Source organism: Lethenteron reissneri, chromosome 25 (assembly GCF_015708825.2).
Source record: "Lethenteron reissneri isolate LAM-NWPU_2019-01 chromosome 25, ASM1570882v1, whole genome shotgun sequence".
NCBI lineage: Eukaryota > Metazoa > Chordata > Hyperoartia > Petromyzontiformes > Petromyzontidae > Lethenteron > Lethenteron reissneri.
The window spans coordinates 7753861-7780068 of NC_083803.1; the positions used below are offsets into that span (position 1 = coordinate 7753861).

Here is a 26208-nt window from a genome sequence, read left to right on the forward strand (position 1 = left end):
GGGGAGTTCTGAGTGGACTGCATGATACATCTGCCTGAAGTCCACGTCATATCATTCGGAATTGTGTCGCTTTTTAAATCCTTTATATTAAGTTCGCTTGCTTGCTTGCGTGCTTGCGTGCTTGCTTGCTTACGACCGTGCAAATCTTTCGGTCGTTTTTTAACCCACTTCCCGTGATCCAATCGTTGTGCGAGACAATTAATGTTCGTGAAAAATAATTTCCAAAATTTTACACTGTTTAGGGAAAACAAATTAAATATTTAATTACCAATTGCTTAATACTGGCAGACAATCATCTGACCCATAGGTGGCAGCCATCTCAAGCCAGAGGACGAGAGGACTCTAGCCGCCACGCATATAAAGGATTTATAGTGAAAAACTTTGTTTTTACGGGTTATACTTGTTACATAATCCCATTTTATTCCGAATCGAGCTCAAGAATCCACCTTGCACGCAGCTTCTAAAAAGAGTCTTGTGAACAGCACTTATGCCATTGTATAACAATGATTACAACGATTTACACGTCAACAGAATACGGCCTTGTACTGTAATGTGGGCATGCTTGGCTATCACGAGAGTCTGACAAGATTGTCTGGGGACAACCAATGAAGCAATCGAGGTTTTTAAAAGAGAGAATAACTTCTTTTTTGGACCGATCGCCGCATGCAAAAAAAAATGTCGTGCACGCGCCTCAACCCACCACGGCAAAATAAAGTTGTCACACGAGCAAACATGCCAAACTATTATTGTTGTTTCAGTACACCGATGTGCTGGAGAGTGCACCGCACACGTGAGGATTTTATCTTCTTGGTTCTTTCGGTAAAGTCACGTAGAAGGGAAGTAATACAATTATAAAAATAAAACATAATAAAATAATTCTCACGACGTTTTGGCCACAACGCAAGCAGTCGTCCTCAGGTGAAGAAACAGGTTTGTCGAGAAGACAAAGTCTGAATGAAACACCACCAGGTCTGTCGGAAAGACAGCGTCTGAATGAAACACCACCAGGCTGTTTCATTCAGACGCTGTCTCTCCGACAGACCTGTTCTTCACCTGAGGACGGCTGCTTGCGTTGCGGCCGAAACGTCGTGAGAATTATTTTATGTTTTATTTTTATTATGTTATTACTTCCCTTCTACGTGACTTTACCGAAAGAACCAAGAAGGTGAGGATTTTACTCGCACAATGTGACGCAAAAAATATATTCGGAATCGTCACATTGGTGATGAAAGTCCAAGTGATAAACATAGAATTGTCAATTCTAGATTTGAAGCTTTCGTGACTGCAAGGATTCATATTCTTAGGTTTTTTCGGTAAAGTCACGTAGGTAAAACATCAAAATTAATGAAAATAAATAAAATAAAACAAAAATCACGACGTTTCGGAGGCAACACAAGTCTCCAAGGCTGTGACGGTCCCACCTGATGACGGAGACTTGTGTTGCCTCCGAAACGTCGTGATTTTTGTTTTATTTTATTTTATTTTCATTAATTTTGATGTTTTACCGACGTGACTTTACCGAAAAAACCTAAGAATATTGAATTGTCATTTTGAGCTGTCGATCATATCAATGCATTGCACCCTATGCATAAAAGGTATGGATTGTTGAATGTTGTTTTTATTCATAAACTGACTGATTCAAATACCAAATGATATGCATGTCCACGAGAGGTGGTCTTTTAATAATAATACTACACACCAATACATTTAAAATTGTGGTATACGTATTGATGGGCCTACACGAGGTCTTAATTTCATTTCGGCTAAATGTCTGTTTCAATTATATTGTGCATTTAAAAGACTCCTTATCTGAAGGGGAGCACACACACATTGTGGTTAACTGGGTCTTGTATATTTTGTGCATTGCCTATTTACAGTGCAGTAGTGTGACTATGATATGCCATTTTCCATACATTCAATCTACTGAAGGTGATGAGTAGTGAGCAGTGAAAACCCATTTATCTTAATACCACATGCATGCCCCCATAATATCATGAATTAAATTAAGTTTATCAACATTTGCAATGCAGCACAGTAGTATACAACAGTATCACTAAACATTTTTACGAGCGACAGAAATAATAAAAAAAACCCACAACTTATCTTAGCACCGTAACTAACTGCAACACATTTTAATGCTACGCGATTTTGCATAGCATTAATGCTCACTACAAATTAAATAAAAAAACGTGCAGAACAAAGGTGAGTACAAATGTAACAAATTTAAAGTTCTTAGATATAGACGACAGAGATTAGAGCAAGAACTGCTTTGTTAAGCCTATGTCTATTTAGTGTAGCGAATAAATGTTGAACATTGCCTCTAAATAGCATAGGGTTATGGAGACCCAACAACCAAGCAAACATTTGAGTCGTGGCCAAAGCCATTCATGCCTCGTTGTCACTGGTCATGCTGTCTTCTCGTTGCAGCTGGTGTTGCAGAGATGGGTGGTACAGTTTTATAAAGTACGTACTTTAAAGATGTAATTTCATTACATACGTAATGGGTATGTAAAATACACAACGCAAGGTAATTGGTAATTGTACTTATGCAACGATACTCAAGTAATATGTCATTTTAATGTATTTTTCCCACCTCTGCTATGCCGTCAACATGTGATCAGTGTGTATACTTCATGAAGCAGTACTAACCGTCAGCCACGTCCAGATATCAAACAGATATCGAACAGTTTTGTTGCCAGATAGAAGGGTAAAAAAACAATCATCTTTTTTACTGGCAAATGAGGTTCCAATGGTGTAAATGCTTACCCCGAGCTCTCATACTCTGATGGTGCATTGTCTTTGAGTTGTGCGCCTTTTGGCGTCATCTGGTCCAACCCATGTGAGACTAGGCTCTAAGGAAAGCTGTCTCGGGTGTGGACCAATCAACTTCAAGGACAGTGCACATTATCAGAGTTATGTTTTTTGTTTGCATTATGACTGCAGGTATTGTGGTCAATGCAAACATGACTCCTTGTAAAAAAGGTGTCAGTTTTGTTGCCAGATAGAAGGGTAAAAAAACAATTATCAAGTAATTGTTTGTTTAATGATTCCTACCAAAAGTGTTCTATTCCCTATGACGTGTAGCGTTGTAAGAATGTATGACGCTTGGTGATAATGATCCAATCTTCCCTTAGTTCAAGCAATGGCAGACCAAATGATCATATTTTATCTCAGCATATATGGATTTGGTGGGGCCTCGTTGTAGGCCCAGTGATTATTGTATCTTGTAATTGTATAATTTCATATGCCCCTGTACCTTCCCCGTTCTGCTGTAATGTGCACTGATGTCTACTTTATGGAGAGCGATATGGGCACGTAAAATAAAGATTGATTGAGATAAATAATGTGTTTGGTATATTGAAACACATCTCTGTTTGCAGGCTTGAATTACATCGGTGACTCCTAATACCCCATTCTGCTTATTTAATGACAAGTAACGAAGACGGCGGAGCAAGCAGTAGTTCTATCCTGCAAAAATAAAGAACTTGCAATACTCCACAGCCATCATGTGTGCCTCATTGTAAAACCTGGTGGGGTGCTTAGTAGATTGGGGAAGCTAGGTCTTTTCAAAATAGAAAGTTATCGAAATCACTATCCACCTCACTAACCGTGACCACCGGTGACCAAGGACTGCAGCATCCAGGGTAGAGATGAACAGCGCCAGCACTGCATGACAATCTCTGGCTTGCCCTCCCACTGGCACATCTGAGCCGAGCCAGCCCTGGGGAGAGCCTCGCGGTCCGAGTGTTTTTTCCACTGCTTATTTGCCGAGTTGAGCCAGAACCAAACTATAAAACTCTGACCTTATAAGACTTCTGAGTCTGGCTCGCAGCCAAGCAGGGCCAGGGGTGGAGAGGGGGGGTTATAATTGTAGTCATTACGTTATTTCAGACAGTATACGCACGTGTGATGCAGACGCCACTAGGTACAGCTCGGGGCTTTCTGTCGTGAAAAATAACCTATAGCGCCTCCGGAGCTATGCCGAGTTTGTTCGGCATGGCCCCAGCATGGTTTGGCTGTGTCAATGGAAAAAGAGGCTTCTGAATATTTGAATCAACATTTGCAAGTAAAAATACACGAGGCAATAACAAAGCTAGTGTTCAATACTCGTTAATGAATTTTGTGTGATTACATGGCACCTCACCATTTGTGGTATATGTACAAAGACCTCGTATACAAAGATGACAAGTTTTAAGCAAGAAATTCGAGATTTTCATCAGACTTGGTTAACGTGGACTAATGTATGTCCAGATATGGAATGTTGTGCAATGACAGGCCGCACTTTAATCTGTCATTCTCATTGACCTAAAAACTAAAATATGCTTGTCGTTAGCGTCGAACATTTCAGCCTTCTCTGGAGCTACAATATAAGTGTTTAGCCACCAGTTTACATGAAAGGCCCAATGCTCGACAATACAATACTGGAGACTTTCAACATACCACCACCACCACCACCAATAATACCTGTTCTGCCTTGCAATTAACATGACAAGTATGGGAAATTATCTATGCAAATAATTACCGACATTTCCAAAATTCACAAGCTGTGTCATGCAACGGTGCTTCGTACAAGACATTCCAAAAAGGTCACCCCGATTGTAAACTACAAACTCTCAATGCAATAGTTAAAGTATAAAATATATTCAAACGGATAATGTACACTACCAAAACAGGCATGACTTATTCGAATCTGTTCGTGGCATGCAAGTCGGATTTTGAATGTCATTTAACAACACACGACGTCGCATGTATGTGATCTGGCTGCAGCGCTTGGCTGTGTGAAACACCCACACGAGGGTACATGACGTGCCACTCAGGGGGGCGGGCGAGGGGGGGGGGGGAGAGTAAGACAGCAAGGTTTTTGGACCAATCCGTGCAGAGTATTAGTGGGATTTCTCCAGGCATGCAGGTTTTTAATCACACTTAAGACCACAGCCAAAAAAATAAAATGAGCTTTCGCACTTTTGCAGCTTCGTAAGATTTTTCTGGGGGGAAAAATAAGATATATATTGAGCAGTGCTCAATGTGTTAAACTTCCTCAAGTACTAACAATTTCTGTGAATATATCCGACAAAATCACCCGGCATGTGCCGAGTGATAAGCAAGAGTTGATCCTGAATAGTGCTTGGATGGGCAACTGCCGTGCATAAAACAGGCTGCCATAGAGTGCTGGCAGATGCTATTTTGTGGGCAGTGCAGCAAAATCCATCGTTGTGTTGTACTACGCTCTCACATCTATGCTGCCCACCTTCACACTGCACTGACCGGCGTGGTGAAGCATGGTGAGGGTCACGTGACCCACAACAGCGTGAGGTGGCCCTCACTCGGCGGTAGAGTGACGATAGGACTGGACCTGTCTACGTTCCGCTCTGTGTATCACCTTGGGCTGGGCGTGTCTATGTAACGCTCTGCCCCCGGTACACGTTTCAGCATAACATTGGAACTCAGTTTCTTGAGAAAGAACATAAGAACATTGTGTATAGCACACACAGGTATATATTGTGTTGAACATGTATACATTTACATATCTTCTGCATAATTTGAGAATGCAAAAAATATAGGCTACTGCATAGGACTAAAGAATACCGGTTTTCATGAACCTGACCGTAACATGCACTTTGCAACATCGTGGTGAGCGTGCGGACGCTTTTGGTGCTGGAACTTACGTTTTGTGGGTTTGTCACAAAATGCTAGCTATTCAACCCGTTACTATCGCGAATTAAGTGCTCTTTAATCTAATGCTGAGTGAGAAAAGCAAATTCCTCAAGTATGAAAGTAAAGTACTGCTTTCTCTCCTGAATGTCAATTAGAGGCTGTATTTAATCAACAAGAACTGGTAAAGTTGTTGGTGGATAATATGAAAAAAATATGTACACCATTAATATATGACCATACTATATGTTGCCACAGTTATCACAGAGGCCAGTTTCACTTTGTACTGTACATCATTGTGGCGCTCGAACCAGATAAGTGATTTGCAACAATGTAATTTCAGAAGCTGCCTCGTGGCTTAAGAAATGTGACCCAAATCCTAGCCCCTCCCACCCCCAATTATCAACCGATACAGCTAAAATTAGCATTCGTGTAAGAACATTTTAACTGCTTAACCACTCTTACATGTCGTGAGCAAACTTTAAGTTTCCGCGTAGACATTTGGCCCCGGTATTTTCAAAGGAAAGTGCCTATGAGTTCTAGCGAGTTACTCATGTACCGCTTTACTCAATGTGTCATGCATGTGTACAGTGATCTAACAGAGTTGTTGAAGTTCAAACAGTTTTTACAGAGATGCTTCTGTGTCGTATGTTTTCTGTTTGGTCTGTTATTAGTTTCAGGTGTGATAATGGTGTTATGCGAACACTATTATTGCATTGATTATGTTCCCAATGCCTTATATTATTTTTGTTGTACTCGGTTGCGTGTGAATGACCCATCCGTGAGGTGTAAGAGTCTGAGTGGTGAGCGTTGGCCGGAGTGTGAATTGCTAAACATCCACTTGTGTGAATAATCTTGTACAACATGATGCAGATTTTTTTCTTTTGCCTTGTGACATGTACAGGCTTTCACATGGCCTCGTGTGTGTTGTGACGGCTGCTCAATTCTGCATCATAATCACATTGATCCCAATGCTTCCGCTGGCGATTAATTTTTAGCGCTCCTAATGTTTGACAGCATTTTCTACATTTCACCAAATGTCACTTTCACGTCTACAGCATTAAACGTCTCTCATTGTGGCGCTCTTCAAAGAACAATTCCGTATGCAATTTAGCCCATGTCAAAATACGTTTTGCCAATTTCCCAATAAAACTAAAAACTGAAGTGACATCTATAAAACGATTATTTCATATCATGTATTGTACTTGAAATGTTCTATTAAAATGACGACGCATTACTTCGAAACATGAACGTGCGTTGTATGTATGTTGAACTTGAAACTGTGCTAATCGTTACTCTCATTTAACAAAAGCTATACCACAAATTCACCAGCTCCTGCTAAAGCTTGAAGGTGCTCGTAGCTTGCGGTGGCACGGAGCAACAGAAAATATTTTGCGTTATGGAGGTGCTTATTGAAACGCGAAGGCTGTTACCGGAGATGACGGTGAAGTTTGGACTGCCAGTTGCTCGGCGAAAACCGCAGCATCTTCAGGTCTTTATCCGCACTAGTGCCAAAGGTTTCGATTCGCATCTCCTGGATGAATCCCACTTTCTCGATTCCCTCTTCAGCCTTCTTCAGCCTTCTTCAGCCTTCTTATTCACGAATAAAGGAGAATTAGCAATTTGCAATTAATGTCGAAAGTTCCAAGCAGCGTTTACAGAATACGGATTTGCCCGTGAAGAAGTCCACTCTAACAAGAGGTCCCATCTCACACGCTGCCAATTACTACACAGAGGATCGCAAACGCCCAGCGTTCTTGTTCGTTGCGAGGGACTTCTCTATAGCCTCGTGACGTCGTCCGTGTCCGTGACCATCGTCAACGCCTCCCTCTCGACGCCGCCACCGCCGTCTCCCAGCGGCACCACCACCTTCTCGTCCGTCGAGCCAGGAGAGGGGGACAGCTCCACGGGATCCACCGTGAAACGATCCAGAATCATCGTTCTCATGTCCTGCTCCACCTCCTGGGGCAGTGCCTGGAGCTTGCGCGAGTGATCCACCTCCAGCTGCTGCGAGTACTGTGGCGATAAAAGTGAGTGTTCTTTGAGACGTTCGCGACAAACACCCGTGACGACACTGGATCGGTGGTAAATCCAGCAGTGGATAGAATTTTTTTTAAATCTAGGGTTTTCAAATTTTGAGCTCCAAGTTGACAGCTGAGTCTGTGTGATAACATCTTTGACTTGCTCTTCGAAGCCATATAATAAGCGATATGTTCTTTGAGTGGTTCTTAATAGTAAAACAAAATTAAACAACCTTGTTCAACTGAACGTTATATACCTTGAGATGAATCAAAGGCACTCGAATTGAACGTGACCTCGATTTTCAATTTCACACAATGTTCTAAGCTGTAGTTATTTTTCAAGCCTGGCCGAGTGCAGGAAGTAGTTCCTATGAACACACTTGCCATATTATTCCTAAACAACTGTAGCAGCACAATTTAAAACCCAGCAGAGTGATGTCACCTTGACCCACATGGTACTTTATTATATTGGTTCTCTCTGCTATGCTTTATACCAGTGGTTCTTAACCTGGGGTGCACGCACCCCCTGGGAGTGCGAGACATGGCCAGATTTTTTTTGAAGGTAAATCATTGAAACACAAATTAGGCAAGAGCATCTAAATACTACTTTGTTTCATCAAACTTATGTATGTATTAACATTATACAAAAGGGTGCAAGGTTAAGAACCACTGCTTCATACGAAAAGAACATCTCAAATCGCAAAACAAATATGTTCGAGATGAATCACATTTTAAAATCGATCTTCTCTCTCCGGTTGCTATGATCATAAATAATCACAATTTATTTTATTTGGTGAAAACACAGCAGAAATTTGTTTGCGTGATCATTGATTAGGATTGGTTTTAAATCAAAAGCTGTGGAAGCGTTAATGTTACGTAAATGCACTTCAGGTTGATTTCATAATATTGAGCATTGGGCTAAAATGTAAATAATGCATGGACACCCAAAAGGATATTTTTTTTTACATTCTTGAAGCTCAGCTCTTGCACAGACCTGTTGTGAATACCAATGCGTTCATGACACAGACTATGGAGAAACAATATATTTATATCACGCGACTGTCAGATAACTTTTGATTTGAAGTAGGGTGCAATGTGTGAACATGCTTTTGAATTCACAGCAGTGATGCACAAGCATTTCCACTCGGAGGTGAAATTGACTTTCATTAACATCTCTGCCCCCGATTCACTCATGCCATTTTTAAAACAATAAGAGCCACAAAAATTCAAAAGATTGGGCAGGCAAAGAAGTCAGGCACACAAATCAGCTCGCGGCCATCAAGTTGGCCGCATGGGTTCATCGCGGTGGAATGTGTGTGAAGCCACGAACGTTGCACGGTGGTGGTGGTTGTTGATGACACGGCATACCCATGCCGTGTCATTACAAGCCACGTTGTACTTACTACAGCTCGGCAGCCCTTAGTTGGGCCGCAGAGACGGCTGCTCAGTGAGCTGGGAAACCTTCTCAGAAAACTCGTTCGCTACAGCCTGCAAGTACTGTGCCGGGGAGAGTGGGGGAGAGAAGGCGTTGAGGAAAGGCTCCCACGAGAGAGTGCTTTGAAGAGAAGCTATTTCACCCTAGCAAACCCCCCCCCCCCACCACCCATCTAGGTGGTGGGATGAAGTTGTATTTGTAAAGATCCTGTTGTTAGCTGTACACTCTCATACATTTGCATGAATGCATTGACATTGACCTTGAATGCATTTGAATGCAATAATGTCGTTTGAGTTTACATTGCATATCAACAGTGCCTCTGGTGTGACGTGGAATTAAATTGTGTGCAGGAGACGTAGATGTGTTTTTTATGGAAACGAAATGCATCGACATCGCATGATTGCAAGAGATGGTGGCGGTTTGAAAAGGCCTTCATCCAGCAGTGGATTGCTCATGTCTGATTGATGATGATGATATTGAAATGCTGTGATGCAATCGTCCACAATTCTACATCCAGAAAATGAATGTAGCTATAAAAAAAAGACAGCAGTACAACAAATTCTAAAATCGGTGTGTACATGAATTTGAAAATAAAATAGAAATGGAATGCTCATGGGCTTCAGAGCGAAATACATGTTGGAAGTCCTTGATCTTACCTGGGTTTCCTCTTCGAGGATCTGCTGTAAAACTTCCTTGTGGGAGTCTTCCAGCTTCTCTTGACGTTTGGTTTGAGATTCCGTCAGCTGGGCAACACGAGCACAGAGAGATGGCCACACTGATCATGAGGACGTCCATTGCTTAAGAGACGTGATAGACTGGCATTTACAATACAATGTCGCATATCACACCGTCGCATACCTGCCCTGATGAATTAATCTGCCATCAACCAGTGCAGTATTTGTGCATGGCGTAACTGTCATTTTTGTGTTGATGCTCACAAATCCACACCTTTCCAAATACAATCACTTACTTCTAAAGTACGGCACATGCAAGTATTGCCATTTTTTTCACTTAATTTGGTCCGTTAACCTATTTGTGCATGATGTAGCTGTGATTTTTCGATAGATGTTAATATATCTGACCTTACATCATGGGACCTCTTTTGCCAGTAACAAAATATACTAATAGGGTTTTTCCCCTTTTTTCTGGCAACAAAACTGACACCTTTTGCAAGGAATCATGCTTACATTAACCACAATACTTGCAGTCAAATGCAAACAAAAAACATACTCTGATAATTGAATCATTGTCTTTGAAACTGATTGGCCCACACCAGAGACAGCTTTCTTTAGAGCCTAGTCTCATATGGTGTTCGACCAGATGACACCAAAAGGCGTACAGTTCAAAGACAACGCACTACCAGAGTAATGAGAGCTCGGGGTGGGCAGCTACATCATGGGACCTCTTTTGCCAGTATCTTTTTACACATCCACATCCTCCGAATTGCTATATGTGATGCAATCTATACTGACTTTAGAAAGTAACTTTATATTATTTATTTGTCTCATGATAATAGGTTTTTCCCCTTTTTTCTGGCAACAAAACACAGGTGTTAAGTTGTTAAAACACCAAACTGAAACCTTTTACAAGGAATCATGTCTGCATTAACCACAATACTTGTGGTCGGAACGCAAACAAAAAACATACTCTGATAATATGCCTTTTGGCGTCCTCTGGTCTAACACCGTTTGAGACGAGACTTAAAAGAAAGCTATCTCTGGTGCGGACCAATCAGTTTCAAAGACAATGCATTTATTATCAGAGTATGTTTTTTGTTTGCATTCTGACCACAAGTATTGTGGTTAATGCAGACATGATTCCTTGTAAAAGGTTTCAGTTTGGTGTTTTAACAACTTAACACCTGTTTTGTTGCCAGAAAAAAAGAGGAAAAAACCTATTATCATATTTTGGTACTGGCAAAGGAGGTCCCATGATGTTATTTGTCTCATTGTGGTGATTTAAGATAAAGTAGCTCCGTTTTATTGTCATTCTACTCTCATGCATCATGCAAATCAAACAAATCCTTGGCAAAATATAACAAAAGCAGTACAAGCACGGGGAATTCATAAGAGCAGTGTTTGAGGAAAAACAAACATCAGCTGTTGCTCATCGTTTGTGTGTGTACATACCATTTTTATTGTCTGCACCACTTCTTGAATATGGGTCCTGTTGATTTCAGTCTTGAGCCTATCAAAGGAAAGAATTGAGAACAATTATTACAAGCAGATGCCACTGCGTTGCTCTGCAAACGCTTACGTATTTGAATCTGGTGTTGGCTGTGGCCAACGGTAACGGAATGACACAACGCCACACAGAACCTGATAATCGCAATATTTCTTTGAAATATAATTTGGGCTGTTTTGAAGTCTGAATGTCCTTACATGGCAGGTCGATGTGAAGCATTAGAGATGCCGTTTAATCACCGTGTCCAATACACCTGCATAGCTTGTACAATTCAGTTACCGTGGAATCACCGATCTCTTAATAAATTAACGTTTGAGAAACAAAAAGTACACACGAGTGGAATTATTTTAAATCTGCAGCAATCCCTCGGGTCCCACTCGTACCCTTCCACCTCTTGCTTGTCCTTCGTGTCTTTGGACATCACCTCTGTGATCTTCTCCTGCCGCCTGCCGTCCATTTTCTTCTTCAGCTCTTTAGTTTCTCTGAAAAAAACAACCAGAGCAGCTGTTGTTTGTGCACGGCGCCGTCTTGTCGCTTTGGAAAGCCAAAGATGAATGTGTCGAGCGGTCTCGCGTCGTTTCTTGAGGCGTGGCACGTCGCTGCTGTCACACGTGGACTGACGCTCGCACACAACAAACGGTGAAGCGGGGAGGCTACTTCTTTAGATTGCATATTGCCACCTTTTCTGATACCTTCATTGCCCCGAGTTTCGAGGAATTATGAACAAGAATGGGAATATGAAAAAATAAGAATAGGTTTTACCCTTTCTGGCAATAAAACAGGTGTTAAGACGTTAAAACCTTTTGCAAGGAATGGTGTTTGAACGTCCTAACACCTCTTGTTTTCTTGCCAGAAAGGGTAAAACCGATTCTTATGTTTTCATACTTTTATGCTGGCAAAAAAGATCCCATTTTGTCGCCGCTCACCCCGAAGAATGGGAATTTTATTTATTTATTTTCTTTACTTTGAATGTTAAAAATTTTTAAGTACTCAAGTTGAAATAAGTTAAAAAGCCTCTCTGATATTATTGCATTTCTGTACTTGATTTTTTTACCCCCAGTGCTTTCTTAACGGCAGTGGCAAATATACCAGACGATTTCAATAGAGGGCAATCTTGAGCACGCGATGAGGCCATCTCCTATTCAGCCTCATATTTACGTGCTGTGAAGAAGGCTCAATGCCCAAAATGTCGCCTATTATGTTTCCTCTTAAGGCTCGTGGTGTTATTGATGAAGTTGAGTTTTTTCATATTTTCTGTTTGCACTCAGTCACATATTCACTTGAAGATGTTTTTTGTTCATGTTTTTGTTTTTTGTTTGTTGCGGTTGCACCCGATTCAAGAGCCGCGAATGGCTCACAGGGCTATACCTAATAAATGAAAAGTTTACAATTTGCGGGACCCCCCCACCCCCCCCAGGTGGATATTTTTGTTTAGTATTCGAGTCTAGGCCTACAACATTTGCATTCAGAGGTTTTCAAGGATCCTGAAACCAAATACGACAGATTTTTTAATTCCTTAAATCAAAATTTGTTCATGTTGGGCCCCCTAAAATTTTTAATTCTATATTTTTTACGAATAAACAAACTAAAGTTTTTTTTTATGAGGAGGTTGTGAAGGGCGTTAAAAACAGATACTGTTATGTAATCTTCTCAATAAATAGTTTTGGGTACTTAAAAAAAGCTACACCATTTTTGACAAGGCAGGTGTAGTCTGGTATCAGTTTCTAATAACAAAGGCAGAAAGAGAATGGTTATCTCCTTCTGTGTTGGCTGTATTTTGTAATTTAACCAACTTGAACAAAAATGTGTTTTTTTCTAAAACACGTACCCATATCACGTTTAGTTCACATTCATCGTTTGTGATGAATCAGGAGGTGCAGCCTCACCTCTCACAGATGTCTCTCAGCTTCTTGAGCTGAGTAGCCTGGCACTCCACAGCAACTTCGTGCATTTTCTGCACCATCTAGGAACAAAGGCCCCAAAGACAAAGATCCCCGGTATAGCCTTAACAGACTTTTGGGGAAAGTGCCGTTAGCGAGCATCGATGAAGTTCGGCACGGCACATGAGGGGTGCATGTGGGCAGTGCCACTCCCGGTCGCTTTTGTCTCCCCCAGTGGCGATGTTTACACACCGCACCAGGTACTCAATTGAGGCTGAGTCGACCTAGGGGAGGCCCAGGACCAGTTCAGATAATCGTCACTGGTATTGGCCATGATCGGGAATAGAACCCGGGCCTCTGGGTTGGTAACGCAACGCGCTAACCACGACACTACCGCTGCCAACTTAGTGCATTGTCTGAACCATCTGGGGGGCACTTGCACCACACGCCACACAACACACTCGGAGTGCAATTTCCATTAACACCATTCCGAGTACACAAAGTCTACCACAACATTGGCTATGTTTTAAACGATTTACAAATAATTTCCGTCTTGACTCTACTGCAAAACTGGCTGACTACGACAAATCCCAAACGGTGATCGGAAATAAGTTCCACGTAAATGGGCCGGACACTGAAAAAGTTTGGGGTCAGTGTGAGTGGGTGAGTGGGTGGGTGAGTGGGTGGGTGGTGAGTGGGTGGGTGGGTAAGCATGTCAGTGGGTGGGTGGGTAAGCATGTCAGTGGGTGGGTGGGTAAGCATGTCAGTGGGTGGGTGGGTGGGTAAGCATGTCAGTGGGTGGCTGGGTAAGCATGTCAGTGGGTGGGTGGATGGGTAAGCATGTCAGTGGGTGGGTGGGTAAGCATGTCAGTGGGTGGGTGGGTGGGTAAGCATGTCAGTGGGTGGGTGGGTAAGCATGTCAGTTGGTGGGTGGATGGGTAAGCATGTCAGTGGGTGGGTGGGTGGGTAAGCATGTCAGTGGGTGGGTGGGTGGGTAAGCATATCAGTGGGTGGGTGGGTAAGCATGTCAGTGGGCGGGTGAATGGATGTGTCGGTGAATCCGTGGGGTGGCAGCACACAGCTGTAACCCAGCGCTATAGAAGGCGAGGGCTGCGGCATCATATACATTTTGTGAAACTCCCTTTCCCGTGGGTGTAGAGATGCCATATCCTGGCTTGCCAGTAGAATGCGGTGCAGCAGGTGTGGACTAATCTCGATTTTTTTTTTGTCAGCATTATGCGAGTGTTGGCCGCTGCCATGCGTGGGTTTTTCCGGGTGGTCCAGTTTCCTCCCACACCTATAAACATTAATTGTGGCTGAAAACACCTTCATACAGTAGAACCCCTCTTAACGACCACCCCTGTTAATGACTAATCGCTTAACGACGGACCTCCATAGAGCTCAATGTGTTCGCTTACCGACCATTCCCATGTTAATGACGGGCTGTTATAGCCACAGTAAATATCAATTAATGCATGGGTTAACCATGCTTTTAATATTATGTATTTATAATGTTGTTAGTATCTGTATGTATTAATATCAATAGTTTTAATATTATAAAGTACGTTTTTTGGGCGAAAAAGGGTAACTTTTCGATGCTATCAGAACGAATTAAGCCTCTAACATGTATTTCCTATACTCGCTTAACGACCAAATCACTTAACGCCCGGTTTCGTGGAACGAATTACCGTCGTCAAGAGGGGTTTCATAATATATATGTACCTCTGTGTCGCAAATTGTGTAGCATTTTGAGATACAATTTGCACGAACGATGCGGTATAAAAACACTGATCATTATAACAATCATAATGATCAGTGAGTAAGCGGGTTGCGTAGGTGGGCGAGTCGATGAGTGTGGTTGAGTGTGATCCGGTTGAGTGAACAAGCGGGTGAATTGGTGAGGCAAGTAGGTGGGGGAGTGGGTGAGTGAGTGAGTGGGTGGGTGAGTGAGTGGGTGAGTGAGTGAGTGAGTGATTGAATAGGTGGGTGCGTGAGTGGACGGCTGGACGCTGCAAAGCTACTGGGGCCCGCTATCTCGACGTCTGTGTGCGAACAATCAGGTCATCGTGTGCTGCTGCTGCTGACCGGAGTTTACGACACTGGCTCAGGCAGCGACTGGCACCGCACACAAATCAGCGAGATAGGACAGCGCAGGGCTCGGTGTAAACACTTGTGTAGATAAGCATGCACGGCTTGTATTCCATCCCCTGCAAGACCAGACTGGAAACTGGTGCAGCGGTGCGTGGTGAATAATGCGAGCAATGCAATAAAAGCAGCCAAGCACTGGTCGGTCCTCTTCCATTGCAAATGAAGCATAATTTGATTTTGTCGTTACCGTTGTACAATCAGAAATAATTTTATTACGCAGGAATACTTTAGTTTTAAGATAGTTTATCATGAGGGTTCCTGCATTGGGCATTTGGCACGTTGGAGGAAACTGGCGTACCCAGAGAAAGCCCACACCTTCTGTTCGAAGGGATAACATTCAAAGCTCCGAACAGACTCGCAAATCAATTCCTGTAATGCTATCAACTGGCCACCGTGCAGCCCAAGCCAACAACATCTGGTATTCATCGGCAGCATTAACCAAGCTGCAGTCTGATTTGCTTGTGGGATCTGACAAGATTGGGTAAATTTTAGGTTGATTTGGTTGTAGGTGCTCCATGCATCACACTTATAGTGCAATGACTAGTGATACTCTTAGGTTTTTTCGGTAAAGTCACGTAGGTAAAAAAATAAAATTAATAAAAGTAATAATAAAAATACACTATTATTATTTCATTTTATTTTTATTATTACTTTTATTAATTTCATTTTTTACCTACGTGACTTTACCGAAAAAAACCTAAGAGTATGATTCCTTGCAGTCACGAAAGTTTCAAATCTAGAAATGACTAGTGATATTTAAAGACCTGCACAACATATTTTGATGTGTCTGGCTTAGTAAATGTAGGTGTCACATTGGGTTGACCAAGTCAGACAGGAAAATCTTAATTTTAACGGTAATCTAACCCAGGGCATTTCTACATATATCTTAATTGTGCAACTAAAATGTGCTGTATGTTTTCTTTAGATTTTGATCATTACACCTGTACCAGCGTGTTAATATTACACGGTACTCATGCGATTTTACTTGCACCGCTTCCTTTTCACCAGAAGAGGGCGGATAAATACCGTAACCATCAGCGAGGTCCAGAGAGTTCAGAAAACATTCACAGCACACCGAGGCTGGTGAGGAAATGGTTGTGCGTGCTGTGAGTGGATTATTTTTTTTGACTCTCATAGGCCTGTTGGCAAATGTCGTAGTTGCAATGACAGGGGAAATGTTCATACCTCCGCACCTATTATCACGGTTGGCGACGTATGGTGCGAATCAAGTTCTAAATACATATCTGATTGACATGTGGGGAGTGGCCCTTCCTCATAGCACATGTGCAATGATGAAGGGCAATTGCCTAAAACGTTTCTCGTTATAATGTGTATATATATTTTTTTAAGGCAGTGTTGTTGACAGTGTGCTGAGTTTTGTTTGTAAATTGTGCTTGTGCACCACTGCCAAATGATCATGAAACTATTTGTGTGGAGCAGTTTCTGGGGCAGAGCCTATTATGTGAGTACTGACACCTGCCATTTCGCAGAGGTTCGCGGTTCAATTCTAACAGGCTGCCCTGGTTATTACTACAGTTGTATTCACCATATATATATGCGTCAACGTGGATGGTAAATATCCCCTTAAGTAACTGTTTTACTTTTCGATTTAAAGCTTTCGTGACTGCAGGGAAATTTGTTTTACGTCAAACATTGCCAAATTCCAAAGTATTATCCGTAAATTACTCAATTGGGATTACGATCATCAGTCTCCACTGGCAGGCTGGGTGCGGAGTCGCCCTGTATCACACAGGGACCACTACCACACTGTGGATGCCCTTAGGATGTTTGGGCTGAGAGGTGATGAAAGGCGCTGGCATGTAAATGCAGAAGATGAAGATTATATCTGAGTTCGTCTCTGCAATTAATTTCTCCAGGGGAAACCACTTCCTTGTGACTTATCTATGCACATGCTGAATAATTGGATTAATTTTCCGCCACTTTTTGGTCACTTCTTTCATTCCAGCAAAGACTCATATCATGGAATTAATTCAGCGTTTCGGGGAGGAGGGGGGGGCAAAATGCCAGTGACTCATTTGCGCAAACAGCTTGGATAATTGCGTTAATTATTAACAACTTCCAGGTCGCTCCTCTTATCTGTGCAAAGACTCGAATAACAAAAATAACTCTTCACCAGAACATTAATTTACGTGGATAGATTTAGAGTAATGATCAATAGGAAGAGTGGATAATAGGTATAGTGATAAGAGGAGTTTTAATGACCATATTTCCAATTAACTTTTTTATCCCAGTAAGTGACATTTATTTGAATGAAAGTTAGTGCGGATGTAAAATATTTTGTAATTAGTAGACAATGAATGAGCGTTCGCTGGAAACAAAGCTCCATGCGATGGATTCCATCCAATTACAGGCAGCGACTATCAGGACGCTACTGCAAAAACACCGTGAATGACATCATACAACGCCAGTATTGGCCATTACACAGCCACGATTTCCTCCTGGAAAACAAGAATATACTTATGTTTTCTCTCAGTGGCAGGGAGTCTGTCGGCAACATCTGTACGTTCGTGTTGAGATTAGTCGGGTGAGCCAGCGGACGACTCAGAGTAGCCTGGTGAACGTCTGAAATGATCGAGGCCTTGGCAGTGCCGTTCTTCTCGACTTTCAGAGGGGCGCATTTTGATTCGAAAAAGCTGAGGTATTCCTCCGACCTCTCGTCGGGAGCCTGGTGGCCGCTCTGAACCTTTTTCCGCGCGATATCGGACGTCGGACGCGCACCTGCTTGATGTGCTGCTGCCTGCGCGCCTTCTCCAGCTCGCAGTGGTCCTTCCGCATGTGCAGCATCTCCTCCTGCTGCTGCTGCTTCATCTCCGTGATCTGGCGGCCGCCCTGCCCCTCCAGCGCCGACAACTCGCCCTCCAGGCTGGCGGAGGGGCTCATGCTTGGAGACATGCTCAGTGACCTGCTCCTGCAGCCGACGGCAAAAAATTGACAGAGGGACAAAAACGAAAAGTTAACGTCGGGGTGACACTTTTCCTGAAAATCTAATCGATGGAAATTGTGGACCCGCACCCGGTGTCCTGCCTTGCAAATTGAGTTGGCCGCATGCCGGTTGAAACTCACTTCTTCTTTATTGACTTCTTGAGGGCCTTCTCCAAGCTGACCCTCTGCTTAATGAGCTCCGCCTGAAGGTCAGACAGCCTCGCCATCTGCTCCTTGGCCAGCTCGGCGATGCGCTTCTGGTGCCGTTTGCTCAGGTCTTTGGCCTCCTTGTGCTGCTTGAACTGCAGCTTCAGAATGGCCTTGTGCTGCTTTATCTGCTCCACCGTGAGAGCCTCCACACCTGCAGAGAGACACTGCTGGAGATCAACCCGTTTCCACACGACGGCGACCACACACTAACAGCGAGCTAGCATGCCTTAATCGTTGAGGGCAAATTAGGGGGACAGATCTTAGAAACATAAATTGCCACTTTTGTTAGTTTATTTGACCATTGGCCATCACCCCTTCTATAGCGAGATTTCCTACCAAAGCCCACTCTTAACAGTTTGACTGATGTTATTCACCCGCATATGCTCTCCAATTCATGCGTCTTTCAGTGTAATTCGAGGCGTGCCTCTCATGTGTACAATATGTACCACGGAAATTTGTGGACTGAATCTCTATCGAAGATGATGATCCCAGCAGTTCTCATGGAATGTAAATAATCTTCAGTTACTCAAATGTTAAAGGTCCACGTTTTAATTAAACAAATGTAGGGATATATAGTTAAATATTGCTGAAGGGGCGTTTTTTTTGGCAAATGTCAAAACAAAAAGCTGAGTTGGCAAGAGGTTACCTCTCAAGATGCTGGCCAAGACGTCATCTTTCTGTGGTGGTGACTTTGCTGCAATACAAATGTGGGGAAAGTTATGTTTTAAAGTGCACCTAGAACTGTTACTTTATGTAATGACACTGAGGCTGAACAAACTAAGCCTAGCCTGCGACACGAATAATTTCATCTTCATGAAGTCTCTTAAAAATTTTTGCTTTAGCAAAAATTTAATAAAATGTCGAAAGTGGCATAGGAACGATAATAAGAGTGCGAGCGATGCACTGGAACCGTGCACATGACTTGGAGCTGCATAAGAACTATCCCTCACTTGCTAAAATGATTACATATTTCTAAACGAAACTTTTTATTTTACCAGATAATGCCCACAGTTATACAGCTCTTTTTCAGCAGTGATTTGGTTATGAATAATAGCTCGACAAAGTGGCTTATCATGTGCAAATTTATAGCAACCAAATACTCTAAACGTATGTTTCTAAATGTGGAGGAAAAACCACGTGACCATGGGGAGAGAGTCATGCAAACTCTAAATATATAACAGGTGTCAGGGCCAGGATTGAACCCACGACCTCCTGTATATCAGGTGAGGTAGTTTCCATCTCGCTACGAAGGTGCCCTCATTTCAATAGTTAATATATAAAATTGTGAGTTATACTGTTACCAGTTTTGATAAGATTAAAATACACTCCGGTTATGAAGGTTAAATAGGGGCAAACATCGATGGGGTTATCCTTGCTGAAATATTAATGGTTGTTAAAATACAAATATGAAACTAGCCATGCAACAATGTGATCGACTTAAGAGTATAACATGTGTTGCACTTACAATGCATGAATTGAGTGGAATGCGTATGTATCGTGGACAAAGGGGCAGCTCTGCAATGACTTGTTTCACGCCACTGCTGGTGCAAGGGCCTGCTCTAGAGAAAGCTGTAGAGCCCCTCCAGTAAGTTTTCACCATGCTTTTTATGCAAATCAGTGGTGAAATTACAATTTACACGAATGGAGAGAACAAAGTTGTAAAATGAGAAACAGTACAAACGAGACTCTAATAAATCAGACAAGGTATCGCTTCGTTAACCACATGCTGACCTTGAATCTTAAAAGTTAAATTAATTGCTGGGGAGGTGTGATGAATTGCTGATGGTCTGTATGGAGCGCATGCGGCGCTGTACCTGGTGATTTGACAGTGTCGGTTGGGCCGGATCCCTGCGGAGCTCCGGGTGGCGCGGCCACTTTGTGCGGTGCAGGGGGCATGGATATTGGCCCATCCTCGGAAATCTGCCTCAGCACCAAAGCACTCACGCCGTTCTCCTCCTTCTTAATGATCTTGGGAACGACTTCCTGTCAACAAGCAAGCAGTGTGCGAATCAATCCGGAGGCATCCTTGGCAATGGGCCACGCTCGCCAATCTGCTAATCAACTTGGGTTGAATACGCGCAACACTGTACGTACGAAGCGGGGATTACAAGCTGGAAACAAAACAATGCTTTAAAAGAAATTGCACTTGACCAGAACCATACACAGGTGACAGGATTGTGCTGCCATACGTGCACTTTCATTTACTCAGAGTTGTCAGGCACATCACATGTATGCACATCTTCAATATTGTAAGTGGGCCAAAAAAATGAGCAACCTGCAACACATTGTGTGAGCGGGGTGGGTGGGTGGGTGGGTGGGGAGAAACTGCATGAAAATATTTCGCACTGTATGGCAAAGCAAGATTGTATACATTCGCAACAATACGCCACATCTCCAACAGGGCAGCGAGGCCCATGAGCCATACGCACTTCCGTAGTCCCTTCGTCGAATTCGCCGATGAGCGCTGCCAGCTGCTGGGCCCTCTGCTCCATGAGGCTCACGTAGCGAATGGGGTTGGCGAGCGCCTCCGTCAAATCTGGGGAGGGAACGGCGGCACGCAAATGTGTCTCGGCGGTTTTTATACTGAAGCGGCACCTCTTCGATCAAACCTGGAAATGAGGGGAAAAACCCCGGTGTGTCGGGATAATAATGCGGGCCGGAAAACCCGTACGTGTCAAACAACACACAGCACACAACACACAGCCGTAATCCGTATGCAACATACAATCGGCATGTCTTGGAAGAGTCTCCTTTAAACACATGTTTTTGTCTGTTTGAACTTGCATAGTACGTGTTGAAACAAATTACGTTTATTTTCTAACATATTTAGTTTTTCGTCCAAAGATCATCGTCACTGCTTGAGGAAGGCCTTCCCATGGTATTGCAGTCTAAGAGGGGTTGTTTGATCATATTTCACCACGCCGGTCAGTGCAGGTTGGAGAAGGGGTGGTGAGTGCCGGAGCCCAGGACTGGATTCAATATCACTCGCTACTGATGTGAGCTCATTGGCTGTGGTCAAGAGTCAAATTGGGGCCATTCAGGTTCATAGCGCAATTTGGTAAACACTAGGCCACGCGGCTCCACCCTTATTATCCAACAGTGTTCATTGGCACCAGGTGACAGCACACTCTCAACAATAACTCTTCAATGCAAAGGAGTACTGGGTGTAGTACCTATGTAATCAGGGGCTACATTTACGACCGAATATTTCCCTCATCGCTTGGTATACCAGAAGGGGCTGGCACATGATTCGTTGCCACAGCGATAGTGAGATCTACGGTGGATGTCATGTGCTGGGCATGGAAATATCTTCCTGGTCGCTGACCCCACCCGAAATTAAGTCGTGCGTGCTATGAACGCTCATATGTTTGAAGTAAAGGACACGAACCTGCAAATGCATCGGGGACATAGTCCTTGACTTGTATGTAGACCAAGATGGCTGGTAAGGCCAGGGCCTGGTTGCTTTCGTTACGCAAACAGATGTGCCGATAACCTAAACACAAAACCATAGATCTCATTTTCATTTCCAGTGTCAATCCACAGTCATTCTCCAGCCTCTGCTGGATGAAGGACCACCCCCCCCCCCAAGTAAAATATTAATGAAATGAATCCTTCCCTCGCACACATTTATGATTGCATGTTCTTATTTCATAACCGATTGCATAATATTAATGATTACCACAAGATTCTCTTGGAGATGTAATTTTTGCACAATTTCAATACCTCGCATAATTACTAAAGAGTTTAAACCTATGCTGTTATATAAAATAGGATATTTATAGCAGTCAGGCCACTTAGGCACATTTATAGCTTTCCCACCACTTAAAATTAACATGTTGTTACACAGAGAAGATTTAATGTTATGTATCGAACAAATACGAGCTTTACACATGCACATGTACAGCCATTTATTGATCCGTTGCTGAATGAGGGCCCTCCCTGTATACGTCATGGGGGTTATTTAATCACGCTTCACAATACTCGTTCGTTGTGGGTTAGTTAAGGCAAAGAGCAGAGATGAGGGAACACCGAAGCGCATCAACGGTTTTAATGCATTTTCTCTCTGCTGCCCACAACTTAGCCCATGACACCTGTTATGCATTGTGGTCACCCATCAAAGCAATATCCAAGTTAAACCTTGCTTGGCTTCTGCTTAATATGATGAGCCAGGATGCATTTCCAAATATTGTAATTAATCCTAGGCATTAAAACATACAATTATATTAATCAAAATACACAAAAGCTCAACAGATTCATCAGTAACCTGCCCTAAAATGGAAAACAACACGTACTATTGGCAATATTAATATTCTTTATAAGTGATATTAATAGGGACAATGCCTGCAACAGCTCATTGTATCTATTGCATATTTATATATTTTTCCTTTTTAGGGAAGTGTTACCGACGAATCTGTTAATTTTTAAATCCTTTATATTAAGTTCACTTGCTTGCTTAGGACCGTGCAAATCTTTCGGTCGTTTTTTAACCCACTTCCCGTGATCCAATCAAGCTGACATTTTCCACACATACTCGTTGTGCGTGACAATGAATGTTCGTGAAAAAAAAATTCCAAAATTTTACACTTATTAGGACAAAAATATTATATTTAATTACCAATTGCTTAATGCTGCCATGCAATCATCTGACCCATAGGTGGCAGCAATCTCAAGCCAGAGGACGAGAGGACTCTAGCCGCCACGCATATAAAGGATTTCTAGTGAAAAACTTAGTGTTTACGGGTTATACTTGTTAGTTTTTAATCTGAGCTTATGCACCACTGCGAATGCAGTACCACCAAAATAACTTTGTTCTGAACACAAGCGCACCCGGGCGGATGGCCGACACGGGCATGATGCGGTGGCCCAAGAACTTGCCGCCGTCCTCAAATACGGCGACTCGGAGGCAGGCGAGGGTGGGCAGCACGACCTACAGCGCCAGTCGCAGAGGGGCGGGGCCAGGGGTCAATACGGCAGAGGGGCGGGGCCCAGGGGTCAATACGGCAGAGGGGCGGGGCCCAGGGGTCAATACGGCAGAGGGGCGGGGCCCAGGGGTCAATACGGCAGAGGGGCGGGGCCCAGGGGTCAATACGGCAGAGGGGCGGGGCCCAGGGTCAATACGGCAGAGGGGCGGGGCCCAGGGGTCAATACGGCAGAGGGGCGGGCCCAGGGGTCAATACGGCAGAGGGGCGGGGCCCAGGGGTCAATACGGCAGAGGGGCGGGGCCCAGGGGTCAATACGGCAGAGGGGCGGGGCCCAGGGGTCAATACGGCAGAGGGGCGGGGCCCAGGGGTCAATACGGCAGAGGGGCGGGGCCCAGGGGTCAATACGGCAGAGGGGCGGGGCCCAGGGGTCAATACGGCAGAGGGGCGGGGCCCAGGGGTCAATACGGCAGAGGGGCGGGGCCCAGGGGTCAATACGGCAGAGGGGCGGGGCCCAGGGGTCAATACGGCAGAGGGGCGGGGCCCAGGGGTCAATACGGCAGAGGGGCGGGGCCCAGGGGTCAATACGGCAGAGGGGCGGGGCCCAGGGGTCAATACGGCAGAGGGGCGGGGCCCAGGGGTCAATACGGCAGAGGGGCGGGGCCCAGGGGTCAATACGGCAGAGGGGCGGGGCCCAGGGGTCAATACGGCAGAGGGGCGGGGCCCAGGGGTCAATACGGCAGAGGGGCGGGGCCCAGGGGTCAATACGGCAGAGGGGCGGGGCCCAGGGGTCAATACGGCAGAGGGGCGGGGCCCAGGGGTCAATACGGCAGAGGGGCGGGGCCCAGGGGTCAATACGGCAGAGGGGCGGGGCCCAGGGGTCAATACGGCAGAGGGGCTGGGGCCCAGGGGTCAATACGGCAGAGGGGCGGGGCCCAGGGGTCAATACGGCAGAGGGGCGGGGCCCAGGGGTCAATACGGCAGAGGGGCGGGGCCCAGGGGTCAATACGGCAGAGGGACGGGGCCCAGGGGTCAATACGGCAGAGGGACGGGGCCCAGGGGTCAATACGGCAGAGGGGCGGGGCCCAGGGGTCAATACGGCAGAGGGGCGGGGCCCAGGGGTCAATACGGCAGAGGGGCGGGGCCCAGGGGTCAATACGAGGTCAATATGGCAGAGGGGCGGGGCCCAGGGGTCAATACGGCAGAGGGGCGGGGCCCAGGGGTCAATACGGCAGAGGGGCGGGGCCCAGGGGTCAATACGGCAGAGGGGCGGGGCCCAGGGGTCAATACGGCAGAGGGGCGGGGCCCAGGGGTCAATACGGCAGAGGGGCGGGGCCCAGGGGTCAATACGGCAGAGGGGCGGGGCCCAGGGGTCAATACGGCAGAGGGGCGGGGCCCAGGGGTCAATACGGCAGAAGGGTGGGGCCCAGGGGTCAATACGGCAGAGGGGTGGGGCCCAGGGGTCAATACGGCAGAGGGGTGGGGCCCAGGGGTCAATACGGCAGAGGGGTGGGGCCCAGGGGTCAATACGGCAGAGGGGCGGAGCCCAGGGGTCAATACGGCAGAGGGGTGGGGCCCAGGGGTTAATACGGCAGAGGAACGTGGCATGACGGTGCCGAGTATTGGGGGGGGGGGGGGTAAACACGATGAGCAACATTTCTTTAAACTTGAATGCGAAACGTATCAAAAAACACCGAAGATTACGTAAGAAACCAAAAACAAACAAACATGCAATGTGCGTTTAGATTTTCAAAATATGCACAAATGTTTACGCTTGGATGTTTAAGGACTAAATGACGAATTTGTTGCCTCAGAGGACTCGATTACACCATGAGGCCATTAAAGACATGCTGGAAAAAGTTTTATTATTTTACTTATCAGTTGAAAATCACATTTAAAATCACCCGTATAGTTTTCCAACACCCAATGTATACCACAGGCGTGATTTGCATTCTGCGTGGATTGAATGCACATTTCATAACGCGTGTGTGATGGTACCTTCTTAAATACAAACGGCTCCTCGTCCCAAACGGGGTTGATGGAGTTTCCAGGTGCCGTCTTGGTCTTGTAAATTTTCCTCTTCGTATCGACAGGCAGCCCAAACATGTCCACTTCCACGAAGCAGCCGACCTTCTTGTCAGAGAGGAACTGGCCTGAAATCACCTGCACACGGCCACGTCACAGGTAAGTTTCACCATTAAACAATATTTGTTTATCTTCTTGCTTCTTTCGGTAAAGTCACGTAGAAAGGAAGTAATAAAATAATAAAAATAAAACATAATAAAATAATTCTCACGACGTTTCGGCCACAACGCAAGCGTCTCCCCGACAGACCTAGTCTTCACCTGAGGACGGCTGCTTGCGTTGTGGCCGAAACGTCGTGAGAATTATTTTATTATGTTTTATTTTTATTATTTTATTACTTCCCTTCTACGTGACTTTACCGAAAGAACCAAGAAGATGAATCCCTGCAGTCACGAAAGCTTTAAATCGAAATTTAATATTTGTTTAATCGGCAACAACCAACTTTATGACCCGCCTCCACTGGACATCTGTGAAAACGAGCTTCGTAGTTCATCGGATGTTCTTGAAGTCGAAATAAAGGTTATCATTCTGATTCCGATACACAGGCCTGACTTGAGTGTTGAGAGGAAGGAGGGTATAACTGTACTGGTATTCCAAGCTCGGGGAAGGCTTGTAAATTAATCACAAACATGTAGTAATTTCCTAATTGACCAATGTGTCATGCTATGCACATGTAATGCGCAGTCCATAGGATACAATTGGGATATTGGAGTCAAGCAATGAATATCATG

At 44.5% G+C, this 26208-nt stretch overlaps 1 protein-coding gene across 3 annotated transcripts in view; it reads right to left on the bottom strand.

The window, feature by feature from the left end:
• Positions 1-1506: 1506 nt before the first annotated feature.
• Positions 1507-26208, bottom strand: part of PLCB1 (phospholipase C beta 1) — a 192698-nt gene continuing 167996 nt past the window's right edge. Inside the window, exons 22-35 of one of the 3 annotated variants that reach the window (XM_061559168.1) lie at positions 25391-25555; positions 23301-23400; positions 21862-21966; positions 20903-21009; positions 20288-20456; positions 19120-19167; positions 18405-18624; positions 18060-18249; positions 13179-13255; positions 11676-11774; positions 11238-11295; positions 9765-9851; positions 9077-9170; positions 7528-7668 (exon numbers count right to left, since the gene is read on the bottom strand). In XM_061559168.1, coding sequence (XP_061415152.1) covers positions 9093-9170; positions 9765-9851; positions 11238-11295; positions 11676-11774; positions 13179-13255; positions 18060-18249; positions 18405-18624; positions 19120-19167; positions 20288-20456; positions 20903-21009; positions 21862-21966; positions 23301-23400; positions 25391-25555 — 1503 coding nt within the window. In that variant the 3' untranslated portion in view covers positions 7528-7668; positions 9077-9092. Of the gene's footprint in view, positions 7669-9076; positions 9171-9764; positions 9852-11237; positions 11296-11675; positions 11775-13178; positions 13256-18059; positions 18250-18404; positions 18625-19119; positions 19168-20287; positions 20457-20902; positions 21010-21861; positions 21967-23300; positions 23401-25390; positions 25556-26208 lie in introns of those variants that run through there. The other 2 variants (XM_061559167.1, XR_009755687.1) reach the window with 2 other exon arrangements.